The following is a 14,130-nucleotide window of genomic DNA, read 5'->3' as shown; positions in this document are numbered from 1 at the left end:
GTTTTCACTAAGATATTCTATCTTGTTGGATTCTGAGCCTTTACAGATCAATGACAGGTTGTGTGTATGTGGGTAATCATGGGTAAATGGGGAAATTGGTTACAAAATCATTTTTGCTTGTTTACATGTACATTGGGCTTCACAAAATATGAGAATTGTTCATCATTAGCATAATATTGACCTTTTGCAATATTTATAATATTGAAGCCTACATAACAAAAAGAAACAAATCACATGTTTATTTTTATGTGTTGTGTGCACTCTGAGCAAGCTCAGATATTCCAGATGAATGTCTTCATGAATCACAGCATTCATATGATTCAGCAAATGGAAATAAGGCTGTTTAAAACAATGTAGGCTAATTTTAACCATGTCAAATCAATGGTTTAATGAAATATATTGCAAGTTGCAAAATGTAGCTGTATGATCATGATGCCAATCATTTTTGTCCACACCATGCAACTGTAACATACATGGATTGTGAGGAAGTTGGCGAGCTCATAATTCTAGATTTTATAGACAAGACAACAGGTCAGTCCCTGTTTTGTTTTGAGTCATCAGATGTTTCAGTAGTGAAAGCATCTTCCCAAAGGGGGATTCCTTTGTGACTTTATTATTCTGATAACATATAGTGATCGTGTAGTGAGTCAGAATATGTAGCCTTGAAGTATATCACTGAGAAACTTACTAATAATTTCTGTGCATGTTTCTCTCTTGAAGTTTACAAAAGAATTGCTGCCATCTATAGGGCACTATTTACTTTTAACCTGGATGCATAACAGGAAGCTCCACGGTAGTAGTAATAGTAGTAATGGTAATAATAATACATGTATTACTAATAATAATTATAATTTTTTCATGGACTGAGACAAAATATTTATTGACAATTTGGACACTTTTTCTGCCATGCATTGTACTCAGGACATTTTTGCAGAACTGATTACATTTTTCTTTTTAAGAAAATAATTTAGAAATATTTACAAAAATATTTACAAAAATTACCAGAGAACGCTTCCAACTATTAATGTACAGAACTAAAAACATTTGCATCTTTGGCATTTAGCAGGTAATCTTGTATTAAGCAGTGCTTCAGTTTTTATTCACCTAACTTGGTAGCTTGATACCAAATCGCTAAGGGTTACTGTCCCAAATGCATTACTATAGCTATGCAAAAACATATGAGCTCATGTGGGAACTGGTATGATAAAAAAAAAATGTCTTTTGTCAGGAACCTGGCTGCTATTCAAGACAGGGAGATCTGCTGCTACTCCATTTCTTGCAAAGAGAAAGACAACATTGGTAAGTAGCCATGTAGGTTCATAATGAGGACCCAAGACAAGCTTTCTTGGCTTAAAATATGTCTAGCCTTTGGACTGCAAGGTTTGTTATGTTGTCCCAAATGTGTTTGAGTCGTTCAACACTGCTGTCCTTCTCACCCTTCCAGACATCACTTTGCAGTGGCTCATTCAACACTCAAAAACACGGAGGAGCTGAAACCGCCACTCCCTCTGCGTTCCAGCTTTGTCTGCTGCCATGTTACTCACAGTCCATCCTGCTCACTCTGTGAAACTGTACAGTTGCCTATCCTGCTATCCCATCACACTACTCCTGCTCTTTTTCACAAGCATCCCGTTCTGTCCTGTCACAGCCTTCTCCACCTTTGACAACACATTGTCAGCAGAGCAGAAGATCTCATGCCTGCTAAACTAAGCAGCTTAACGGTTTCTTCTCTATGATGGGATGTAACAGTCTGTAATAAACACCAAGACCTGTCAGTCCCTCTTGACAGGTTTCCCCCAAAACAACCCTATTTCAAAAAGTTAGGGGACAATAAAGACTATCAGATCAAGTTCTGCCTTTGCCCTTAGGTATGTCAGGTATTGCCCATGTGAGAGTGTAATTATGTATGATTGTTGCTTCTCTCTTTTTGTTTCTCTCTCTGTCTCTCTGTTTCTCATGTTGGCAAAAATGTTTCTCCTGAGAAAACAGTATGTAATATATAACTGAAAGGAGTGATTAAGCCAGCAAATCGCTTGACAAGTAAATACAAATGTTGATCATGTAACATTTTTACAAAAGTGAGCAGAAATGTATTTAAGTGAATGTATGGAAGGTTTAGGTTTAATTTTCCTTTAACACGATGATGTCCTTGAATGCTGTTGGTACGCTGGGAGACAGAATGGGAGAAATTAAAAGTGCCTTGTGCAGTGCATCTGTCTCTCTCTCAAGCGAAACAGTATGCCAGGTGTGCCTGCCTGGAATTGGGAGGAAGAAGACAACCTATTAAAAAGTTAAAGAAAAATAAAATAGGCATGCTTTTAAAGTAGGTTATTGCACCATTGTCATTATCGACATAATCTTTGCTTTGATATCTGTGAAAAGGCAAAAAATATTAGAAACCCCACTATTATCAATGCACTTTTGTAAATATGAGCCAATAAATAAATAAATAATTGTTGACATCTAACAGGAAGCTTGTTTTGTAATTGTTTGAATTTGTCTACAATATGAAGAATAATTAATTATTGGAGTTGTTTAAAAAATTCCCCTATTTTTCGCTTTTTATTTACATATATGCTTTTTTTTTTAACCCGAGTAGTGTTCCCCCCAACGAAACACAAAGTGACCCTTCACCTCTTTCTTTTTATGTGTACTAATGAGGTTTTCTGCAGCGTCACTTGTGATTTCGTGAGGCACAAACTACTTGTGGTTTTCTTATTGGTCTAAAAATTAAGTTTCGTTTTATCGAGCAGCTTGCCACGACATCCAGACTTATGGGCCTATAATACTGACACTTGAACACGCCAATCACAACGTCCTTAATGACGACAGTAACAGTGTACCAATCAGAAATGAGACCAAAGAAAGGCTTGGTTTGTTGACAGGAACTGTAGTTAGCTATGTGAAACAGAAATAATTAAAGAAAAGTAGGCTAGCTAGCTAGATAACAATTTGAGGGTCGATAAATCGAAAAACTGCGTCCACTTGAATTATGACTTTTAAGGCCGTTAGCAAGCAAAGATGCAATGGAGGTCAATAGTAGTGGGTCTTCTTGTGTTAAGGGTGGCCCTGAGTTGTGTTCTCTGGCTCGCGTTTGGACTGGGACCTAGCTGGGGATTTAACTTCCCAATTAAATTCAGTTTTAACTTGCACAAAATCGAACTTCTCAAGAATGGAGACATGGCAACGTCTCGAACTAACGCCTGGTCCCAGAATGTGTACGATAATCGAGACCACCAAGAAAAGACTTGCTCAAAAATCAGTGAAAATATACCAAAGAAGTCATACCTCAGCTTCTTTAAGACTAGCAGAGACGAATACGATAGGAAATATAGTTCCTTTTCCGATGCTCTTAAAATTAAGATGAGGGGAATGGCGAAAGACATGTTCTATTTTGGATATGACAACTACATGAAATACGCATTTCCCGAGGACGAACTTAACCCTATTGATTGTGAAGGTAGAGGACCAGACGTTCTGAACCCGTAAGTTACTTTCTAAGATAGCTAACTAGCAAGCTAACCTAGCTAGGATATCTGGGTAGCTAGCTAATTCCTTAGCTACTTATATTAGTAACACACCTCAAGAGTTTGTCACAGCTAGCTTCATTCATCTGTGAATCAATAGCTGCCTTGTGAAAGTGGTTGTGATGCTTTATTGCTTTAGCTAGCTAGATGCTATGCACAATCTACATAACCACAGTGCATTGAATTATTGATGAGGTGTGAGCAAATATGAGGTTTTTATAGAGAGGAATATAATAGCCAAAATTATGGTATTATGGACTGAACGCAGAGACAAAGAAGCAGGGTCTTGAATGACAATGATCGGCAGATCTCGAAATGTGTGTTAGTAGCTAGCTAGTTTCAAAGAGAGAAGAAAATTTTGTGTAACTTTCAGAGAGTTAGGATAGTTGCTTGTTATAGCCCGAGAAATCAAATCTACCAGTTATTAGCATATTCAAACATTTCACTTGCATTTAATATATTAATTCCAGATCAAACATCAACATCAACGATGTCCTTGGCAACTATTCCTTGACGCTTATTGACACTCTTGATACTTTGTTGGTAAGTAGACTATTAAAGTACGACGTATTGGCCACATATGCCTAGAGTTTATTGTCTTAGCATGTAAGGAAATGATAGATCTAGGAAATATTTACTGAAATGCTGTTGATCTTGGAGTAGAGTTCCTGGCAAATAAAATTCACAATGAATGCATCGTTGTATAAAGACCTTAAGTATTTACGTTACACTTTCAGTGTGGTTTGTTTTGATCATTGAGACTCTGCCCAAATAAATTAACCAAATCAAGTGAGGACACATGGGATTGCTGATTGAGTTCGAATCTATAAATCAATCCTACATTTAAACCTTTTTAGTCCAGGAAGTTTGCTTCAAACTTAAATGCACACAATTGTTGTTTTCCTGGCTCTGCAGGTGCTTGGCAATGTGTCTGAATTCCATCGGGCTGTCAGGCTGGTGATTGACACTGTCTCCTTTGACAAGGATTCTACCGTGCAAGTGTTTGAGGCCAACATCAGGTACAGCATCCATTGTACTGTGTCCCCTGGATCCCTTGTATACCTTTCTTTACAAGATCCACTGTGTCTCAGGCAGACAAGAGTCCTATATATAGAATGAAGTCGCAGGGTTTTGTGGCCCGCTATGGCTGTTCCTGTGCATATAAAGCAAAACTACAATCATGGCTTCATGTGTTACCTTTTGACTTCAATTAAGGTAGCACTAGGGAAAAAAAGGTTAATTTGGATGTACATCAAAACACTAACCAATTACAGGAGCTTACCCATGTGAAGTTTCACACACCTTTGTTCATTCCCCACATCCTAATACAAGGATACTGGAATTTAAAAATCTTACAGAAAATAAATTAACTCTGCACATATTAGGATGTCACTTATTTCCTATTCAAAACATCTCATGTGATTTGTGCAATCAACCAAATGCAATTTCACTGTGAAACTAAATAAAAGATGACACTGTGAAACACTAAAACCTGAGTATTTAGACAGTTACTGCTCTGTTATTTTAAACTTGTACGATCTCCCCCCACATGCTTGAGGTTGTGAGATTAGCTGCCACTTTGGAAAGCTCACTAGATCCATTGAGATGTTATGTCTAAAATGTTTATCTGCTGTCCTCATATGAGGCTTTGCCATTTACATGTAGCTTGTTTACACCTGGCATTAACATGTTTCATATCCAGATTGTATCTGGATTTACTTTGGCTGCATCCCAAAGTTTACACTTTTCACTAAAATGTATCCCCATTGTGACCAGATGAGAGCTGATCTTATTTTCTCATGTAAATGTCATTCCAACCTATACATCAATTCTGTTTTACTTGCTGAAACCTGCTGTAAACATGGTTCCTCGTGGGCTATTATCTTTTACTAAAACATAATCAATCCATTTTCTGAAAGCTTTTTTTGTAATTCTGACTACATATTTGGGCATAACATTGTGAAGTTAGGTGAAGCAAATTACCTAACTAGCTACTAATGTTACTAATGTTATTACTAACTAAAGCATACAAATGATGTTTGCCATTTGCTAGGTAGCTAGCTTGTTAGCTTCTTTGCAAGTTATTGGTAAAATCCATTGTCAGTCCTGTCTGCTTTACCAACAGGAGTTAGCCAGTAGATACATTTCCACTTGCAAAATTGTATGTGTATACAGACAATGCATTCATTGTCCTTTTTTGAGAACAAAATTACATAATAGTCAGTGGACACCAAAATCATCAACCCATTGAGGGCTGTATTCAAAAATATTCAAGTAAAAATCTGACACCACAGGCTGCCATAAATTGCGTGAATTTCATCATGGCAACTCATAATGTGAATCAGTATTGTGTAAAACCCACACGTGCCTGTATGCACTCCTGGCAATGTCTGCACCTGCTACTGATGAGACGTTGGATGGTGTCATGGTGAATCTCCTCCCAGACCTGCTAGACAGGGCATCAGTGAGCTGCTGGACAGTCTATGGCACTACCTGGTGGTGTCAGATGCACTGATGCATAATGACACAGAAGCTCTCAGTTGGATTTCAGACCACTTCACTGTATGCCAGTTCTGGTGTTGGCGAATGCCAGTCGAGGTGCACAGTTCTGAGCTGTGAGTACAGGTCCCACTAGAGGATGTCGGGCCCTCATGCAACCCTCATGGAGTCTGTTCCTGACAGATATAACACAGTAGCCCATTAGAGGTAATTTTGTAGGTTTCTATCAGTGTTCCTCCTGTTCCTCCTCACACAAAGGAGCAGATACTGGTAAAGCTGCTGGGTCCAGATTTCCTTGTGGCCATGTCTTGGTATCTCCTCCATGCGAAGCATCTTTTACCACTTTTATACCACTGACCTGTGTTTAATCTATGTGATCCTTTTTGCATCAGCGAGACAAATCTTGTTGTTACCAGGACATAGAAATTTGCAATGGGACCTGGGATAATAACTGCCTAACCTTTTTAAATGGGCATTCAGCATTATTAAAAAGGGACATGGCAGTCACTGTATGTCATTAAAAGTGGATGTGAGTTTTGTTTACTTGTAGTTCAACATAGTCAACTTTTATTTAGCTCTGGTCTTAAGCTTGGTGCTAAAGGGATATTACTGGGCAGTTACCTTTTGATTTCCAGGAGCAGTCAACCACAGTTAAAGCAACCAGGGTGGCATATATTTTACTCAGCACAGTTTTGTGGTCATACTATGAAAGTTATTGCTCTCGGTAAATTTTAATTACTCTTGGTACACTTTAAGTACAAAACTCTTGTCTACCACTTTGCAGTTAGACCTGAATGGGGACTGGGTTTAAGAACTGACCAAATTAATCACTCCCCAGCCTTAAAGGCCTCCTATTGGCTTGTCTTCCTGTCTCACCATTTCCCAGAATCCTAGGCAGCCTCATCTCGGCCCACATTCTCCTGACTGACCCTCGGCACCCCTTTGGAGACGTGGGCTTGGAAGGTTATGATGATGAACTGCTGCGACTGGCCCACGACCTGGCCGTGCGACTACTGCCTGCCTTTGAGAACACAAGCACTGGCATCCCCTACCCTAGGGTCAGGCACTCTCTTAATATCCCCTGTTGTAGTTATATACCCTGTGTCTGTTACTTCTGGTCTTCATTTTTATCTGTCTCTTTTATTTTTAATTTCTTTCTCATTTTAGACTTGGTTATTGGCCCTTACAGTATCTTGACTGAAATATTATGTACTGTGTAGTATATATTCAAAGTAACATTATACTAATGCTTATTAGCAATGCTTTCTCTTACTATTTAATTTTACCTATGGAGAAGTTTGTGACATGAGCAACTGTTTTTAAACATAATTATCTTGTTCGGTGGTATTCGGTCTGTTATTTCTTTTTCCTCCAGCCAACCTGCTTTTTTTAAAACACGATTCCCCTGGCTCGCTCTGCTTTACACATGCTGTGTGCAGGTCAACCTAAAGAGTGGAGTGCCTCCTGACAGCATCAACGAGACCTGCACAGCGGGGGCGGGCTCTCTGCTTGTCGAATTCGGCATCTTGAGCCGCCTAATCGGCGACTCCACCTTCGAGTGGGTGGCCCGGCGAGCTGTTCGGGCCCTGTGGAGCCTGAGGAGCAATGAAACAGGGCTGCTGGGTAAAGCCCCCTCCCCCACTTGTACTCTTTTCAGTGTATAGTACACAAAGACTGCTCATGTTTCGAGCTGCGTTCCACCTCCATTTCAGGGAACGTGGTGAACATCCAGACGGGCCAGTGGGTGGGCAAACAGAGCGGACTGGGTGCAGGGATGGACTCTTTCTATGAGTACCTGCTCAAGTCTTACATCCTGTTCGGGGAGAAGGAGGACTACCGGATGTTCATAGCAGCTTACAAGAGCATTCAGAGCCACCTGAGGAGAGGGTGTGTGCTTCTGTGTGTGCTTGTGCATATGGGCCATTAGGACACGAGGTCTTTGAGAGGCATGTAGGACTGCCTGCTAATAGTTTCCATAACAGTACAACAGTACACTCTAGGTTGAGAATCAGACATGCTTGAATGTGTTTTGTCATTAAAGTCTTAGGAATCCTAATAAACAGGTGCTCCTATTGTTAGAAAAGATGAAAATTATACCTGTAGCTGTGTGCGTGCATGTGTGTGCGTACATGCGTGTGTTTGTTTCTACAGGAGAGAGGCTTGTAATGAAGGAGAAGGGGATCCTCCCCTCTATGTAAATGTGAACATGTTTAATGGACAGATCATGAACACCTGGATTGACTCTCTTCAGGCATTCTTTCCTGGCCTACAGGTATGTCATATTGTACAGGGTTTGGGCATATCCTCCATTCCACATCTCGCTTGCTTTGAGCCCACTCACACTAGTTACACTAATCTGACAGTGAACATTGTTTGCAGTCCTGTACACCAATGTTTCTAGTCCCAGGGCCAACCAAACAGTCCATATTTTTTGCTTTACCCCATTTCCTAAAATGTCTGAGGCAGGCTATTGAGAACATTTAAATATCTGGTCTCTAGGTTAGGGCAACAATGTGGACTGTCTTTTGGGTGTGCTGTTTCCTATGTGAGTGCAAAATGCAAATGACCACAATTTCTCAGTTTCCCAGAACTTCTGTTTTCTACGCACTTATTTTCAAGTCAACTGTAAACATAGCTCCTGCAATTGCTTTTGCCTTTGTTTTTCTAATTCACTAAACGAGAGCTGGCCCCATATCTAGTCATCCACTTTTTTCTCGCCCCATTTTCTCAGGTTTTGATTGGAGATGTGGAGAATGCCATTTGTCTGCATGCCTTCTACTATGCAATCTGGAGGCGCTTTGGGGCACTTCCAGAAAGGTACAACTGGCAACTACAGGCCCCAGATGTGCACTTCTACCCTTTAAGACCCGAGCTAGTGGAGTCCACATACCTGCTCTATCAGGTGCAGATACTCATTTGCGTTCTCTCTCTCTCACTCTCTGCCCATGGTGCTCTCTCTGTGACAGACTTCTGGGAGTTGCCTCCTGAGTGTATAATTCATGGGATGCAAATGACAAGGTCAGAGCCTAAGCTTTTGAAAATCGTGCTGGATTTTCTTATTATTTTTCACAGGCCACCAAGAATCCCTTCTATCTTCATGTTGGCATGCACATCCTTCAGAGCATTGAAAAGGATACCAAAGTCAAGTAGGCAGCTTGCTATATTTCAGGTTCATGTTACAGGTCACGGGGCATCCTGGAACCCTCTTTTCATTATGATCTAGATATCTTCTAGGTGTACATCTGCATGGCTGTTAATTGCTAGACTACTCTCTACAGGTGTGGCTATGCCACACTCCATCACGTGGTGGATAAGTCCAAGGAGGACCGCATGGAGAGTTTCTTCCTCAGTGAGACCTGCAAATACCTTTACCTGGTGTGTGCTTGCCTCCCACAAACTGCTTCACCACTTCACAGAAACTCAGTATATCTTTGTTAAATAGACTTTTTGTTTAACACACACATAATAGGTTCACCACTACTTAATGTTGTTTAGTACTCCAAAATCACATGTAAAAAAAATAAATATATATTACAATATACCATTTACAAAATGTACAAAAATATAGAAGCAGGGTTCAAAATGTGAAAATATTTAATGTGTGAAGGTATTAATAAATATCCCTCCCCCCAAAAAAACAATTAAGAATAAAAAAATAATTAAGAATAACCTTTAATTACAATTGGGATTCCAAAATACAACACAGCAATCCTTAAAATACAGTAAAAATTGAGTTGACAAAAGTATTGTGTGTTTTACAGGCTGCTACCAGGCATACCTCAGAAACTACACGTACAGTAGACACTACACACTACACTTTTTCCTTTCTGATTTAAAGATTAATTTGGCCACTGAATTATTTTAAATGGTTCTTTAATGTATGTTATCCAAATAACAAGAAATGAAATTGAGGATTTTCTGAAGCAGGGGCTGCAGCATTATTAGTGAAAGGTCACTGTCTACGTACATGCTCCTCTAAGCAGCTAACTACTAATGGTGAGAAACATCGTGGTGTACCTAACTGAAAATCCTAGCCTTCAATGAAAAATTAGAGGAGTATGTACTAGAAAATCAGAAAATCCTCAATTTAATTTCCTATTATTTAGCTAACATATATATGGAACCATTCAAAATAGCATGTTAGCCCGTACACTGCTGTGAGAGTCTCTGCAGCCATAATGATCAGAGTCATCAGACCAGAGTTGGATAAAAACATGTCTTGTAGTAATCAATAATATGTAACGTAGCCTATATGAATAGATTGATGTTGGAGTTTTTTACACACCCCCCCCCCCCCCCCACAAGACTGTCTTGTATTGCACAATCATCCACTATGAGCTTAATGTACATGGCTGCACAGAAATCCTGCTTTGTGGAATACCCCCTGGTCAGCATTTAAAATGGCATTCATGTTTCACATCTGTATCCTCTGCTGCTCTCCCTGTCAATATTTAAACTAAAAGTTGGAGTGGATGCATTAGCTCATGCTTTTCTGTGCATGTGTGTTTGGACAATAGCACCAATAGTACCTGAAGCATTAATGCATTACTATGTTCCTACAGTTCTAGAAATGTGAGTGAACATTATAGGAGAAGTAAAAGATGCAACATTTGTTGAGGTGTAATTTTCTGCAACAATCCCTCTTATACAACATAGACCTGGGGAACAGACCAGTCAACAATTTTACTATCTTGGCTTGTAACTCAGTCATTTGTGGGTCATATGTTTTAGTTCGATGTGAAGGCTGCATGTTCATATCCCCTGGCTGGCTTTTGTTGCTCTGTTGCAGCTCTTTGATGAGGACAACCCCCTGCACAAGTCCGGGAGCAGGTACATTTTCACCACTGAGGGCCACATAGTGCCCATAGACCTGCGCTTCAGGGAGAAAACCTGGGAGGAGCAGGCACCTTGGAAGGAGGCCAGCAAGGACCCTCCAGCCAACATCAGCAATGTGAGAATACAAATCTAAGGTTAACTGTTAAACCTGTAGCCTAGTGTACAGTTTTACTCATTATGCCGTGAACACAATTTCAAGTAATAGACATGTTGTGATGTGCCTCTATCTGTATCTCTCTTGTTTCTTTGCACATTTTATCATTGCTTAAACTACCAGCACCTGTGAAGAATACAGGCCTGATGTACTCTTAGATGTGCTCTTAGAATCAGTTTCCTAGACAAGAATTTCGTGGATTAAATTGCAGTTTGTGTGGTGAATCCCCACTAGATACCCCCCTCCCCCCCACTGATTTAGGTTTAGGCTTAACCTGGGTTTGTGAAACTGGCCCTAGATGGCTGAGAGCATATGTGCACCACTTAATGGTGTTAAGAAAATGTTATAATCCAGTAACACAATTTTCATTAGCTGACAAGAAAACAAATTTTCTAGAGTTGTATTTTTATAATTCTAGGCCCAGTCCTAGATTATGTCTTTACGTACATCTCTTGTAGTGTGAACGGATCCCTGAGGAGCGACGCTTCGCGCTTCCTTTGAAGAGTGCATATATGAGACAAATTGACCACATGGTGGGCCTTTCCTGAGCTCAGCACTGCCCCCAAAGGCCAAGAGGCTTCAACGCTAAACCCCCTGGAAGGGGTTCAGCAGTGTGGCTCTCCTAACTGAGAACATTTTTAGACTTATTTTTTGTTATTGTTTGTACAATAAGGTTTTTTTGGCCATTGAACCTCATAAGAATTGTTTAACAAAGCATGCTTTGTTGTGTTGTTTTGTTTTGTTTTGTTTTTTGTTTTGTTTTGTTTTATTCTATGGTTATTCCAGTCATCTCGTGTTGCTGCTGCATTCAGGACAGGTTTGTATTACAAGCCAAAAGTTCAGGGGAGGTGACGTGAGTCCTAAAGAAATTTTTATCACCAAAATAACACAGCTAGTATGTTTAGTAGTAAATAAATGCTTGTAAAGGTCTGAGTCTCTGGGTTTAATCTACTGTTAATCACTTTAGCATTTTTGTAGATTATTCCTATAAGTAACACTTCTCTGAGTGTAATCCAGTGTTATCAGGTGTGGATGTGTTTTCAGCAAAAAGTTCTCTACTGTCCAACTCCCATTCAGGGCTGACTGGCTGGTGCTTTAGGGTCATGTTTCCAGTCCAGTCTTTTGTGATCCCCAGGCAGTACACTTTTGCCAGGCAATCAAAAACACTGAAGACTTGGTGTAGCTATTGCAGGAGCTGCGATGAAGCAAGAATGTGCTTCTGGGTATCCAAGGATTTGGTTGGGTTGGGTTTTTCCCTTCTTTTTAATTAAAGAGGGCATCATTCACACTATGTAGTTCTATGTTTTACACATTTTTTTGTTTCAGTGCCATTTTTTATAGTTACAAAGGGCTCTGCATAATTGTTGAGTAGGCCTATCTTCTGCTTCCATGTAAGGATCTAGATTAACCCGAGCTTCCTGTTAAACTCTTCCTACTCTTTTGTACCATATGCCTTCCAGGAACACAGACTTCACAAATTGTTTACAAAATGTTCATTCTCTTGGCAATACTTGGTAATTCTGTGTTTGCTCTGGTACTTTGCAGCTTGGTTTGAGCTACACAGCCACAGGCCAAACAAGCTTCTCAAATGTTCCCTCGTCTATGCAGGTGCCTGAGTGTAATTATGGTGGCAACTTTTTTAATTATCGATTTTTAATTTTTTAATTTTTATTTTTTGCTTATCTTACTACTATCTAGTATATGTTTTATATTGAAATCAGGCAGATTCTAAAATTAAACAAGCTTCAAACGTTGCAGACAGATCACTTTGCATTATTATTATTTTCTCCTTAAATCCCATAAAGCACTCGTTAATGGTTGTGCAGTAGATGCATTCCTGGGGCCAGTCTGTGCCTTATATAACTAGGAATCTGTAGATAGACCTCAGGATCAACTTGATTATTTTTTTTCTCATGTCATATTCATACTGTTTGTCAAAACAATAGCCATATGATTATATTTCTTAAATATTGAAGTGAAGTCTGTGTTTGAGACACGAAACATGGCAGTTGTGTGTGACAACTTCCAAGTTCTTGTTGACATAATTTTCATACTGATGTATGATTGATTTTTTACACAAAGCCATTAAAAGGGATTGTGAAGGTGTTAAGGGACTATCGATCAACATTTTTGCAGAGAATTCAGATTCTATAATATTAAAGATTGTTTTTTGGGCCTAATATTTATCTTTGATTTTTATTTTGGTCTGATTTGAGTGGTTGATTATCTTGTTGACTTATTTATAGTGATTCCAGGGCCATTCTAAAAGTGCTGAGGATTACCTGTCATGTTTTAAGTGATTTAAAAATATATATAGTCTAGATTGCATGTGCGATCTTGAAATTGCCATATAACCTAGAGTTTTATTAATTACATTAACAAAATTCAATTACTTCAGTGACTACTACCCTGAAGCTGCAACATCAAATATGGAAAATTCAGTGCTGCCTACTTTTAGAGTTAGAATTGGAATAGTGTAATGTGATCAAATGATTAATTTCTCAACTTCATTTTAAATGACATGCATGGTTAAAAAAAAAACAAAAAAAACTTGTTTTAACAATTCCTCTGAATTCCTTTTGACATTCTTTATCTTTGACTTTAAAGAGGAGACTCAGGGATGATCATAGAAAATATTTCTGATGTAGGCCTAATTCTAACATGTGTCTGAAGTAATAAGTGAGTAGTGCAAACCAACTGTCTGTGCATTCTTAAGACCAACTCTGTTGAAGAGAGCTCTTGTTGCACAAATATTTGAAGATCAAAATAATATGTGACATTATGTATAAAGATGTTATGAACAATAAACTGTCAGTTTCTTCAACTTCTTTGACCTAGCTGGTTTTTATTAAAGGATACAGTCATTCATATATGCAGTATGTAATGCTATCTGACTACCACATTAACAATGAGAATTCAAAACAAGAATTTCACACTGGCTTGGACATTGCCCAGGTCAACAAGGTCTCTGTCAGATGCTGGGGGACCAGGGCAATCTGATGAAAAGTGGACTACTGGAACAAATACAAGACACTCATGGACAAGAGTGGAGACTAGAATACTGTTACTACTATGCTACTACACAGGCAACCCCAGTGTGAGGGGGTATATGCG

At 39.2% G+C, this 14,130-nt stretch overlaps 2 protein-coding genes across 3 annotated transcripts in view; both read left to right on the top strand.

The window, feature by feature from the left end:
- Positions 1-2,467, top strand: part of arl8ba (ADP-ribosylation factor-like 8Ba) — an 8,774-nt gene extending 6,307 nt beyond the window's left edge. Inside the window, exons 6-7 of the mRNA XM_035524721.1 lie at positions 1,229-1,299; positions 1,445-2,467. Of these exons, the coding sequence (XP_035380614.1) occupies positions 1,229-1,299; positions 1,445-1,494 (121 nt within the window). The 3' untranslated portion in view covers positions 1,495-2,467. The remainder of the gene's footprint in view (positions 1-1,228; positions 1,300-1,444) is intronic.
- Positions 2,468-2,869: 402 nt separating this feature from the next.
- Positions 2,870-13,840, top strand: edem1 (ER degradation enhancer, mannosidase alpha-like 1). Of its 2 annotated transcripts, XM_027000702.2 has the most exons (12): positions 2,870-3,485; positions 3,998-4,070; positions 4,443-4,546; positions 6,913-7,084; positions 7,466-7,649; positions 7,739-7,913; positions 8,178-8,298; positions 8,758-8,928; positions 9,099-9,172; positions 9,305-9,401; positions 10,816-10,977; positions 11,475-13,840. In XM_027000702.2, the coding sequence occupies exons 1-12, from the start codon at positions 3,022-3,024 to the stop codon at positions 11,562-11,564; spliced, it is 1,887 nt and encodes a 628-aa protein (XP_026856503.2). In that variant the 5' UTR covers positions 2,870-3,021; the 3' UTR covers positions 11,565-13,840. The 2 variants fall into 2 exon arrangements, with proteins under 2 accessions (XP_026856503.2, XP_026856504.2); XM_027000703.2 differs by lacking the exons at positions 10,816-10,977; positions 11,475-13,840 and having other exon boundaries at positions 9,099-9,195; positions 9,305-9,372.
- The last annotated feature ends 290 nt before the right edge of the window (positions 13,841-14,130 follow it).

Source organism: Electrophorus electricus, chromosome 3 (genome assembly GCF_013358815.1).
Source record: "Electrophorus electricus isolate fEleEle1 chromosome 3, fEleEle1.pri, whole genome shotgun sequence".
Classification (NCBI taxonomy): Eukaryota; Metazoa; Chordata; class Actinopteri; order Gymnotiformes; family Gymnotidae; genus Electrophorus; species Electrophorus electricus.
Note: the sequence above shows the minus strand (reverse complement) of the source record. Positions and strands in the feature narration are given on the sequence as shown.

Excerpts from the sequence above, each read along its gene's own strand:
- edem1 (XM_027000702.2), top strand. The coding sequence starts at position 3,022 with ATGCAATGGAGGTCAATAGTAGTGGGTCTTCTTGTGTTAAGGGTGGCC. Across the intron at positions 4,547-6,912 it reads GTGTTTGAGGCCAACATCAG|AATCCTAGGCAGCCTCATCT; the intron begins GTACAGCATCCA and ends ACCATTTCCCAG. Across the intron at positions 9,173-9,304 it reads GAAAAGGATACCAAAGTCAA|GTGTGGCTATGCCACACTCC; the intron begins GTAGGCAGCTTG and ends TACTCTCTACAG.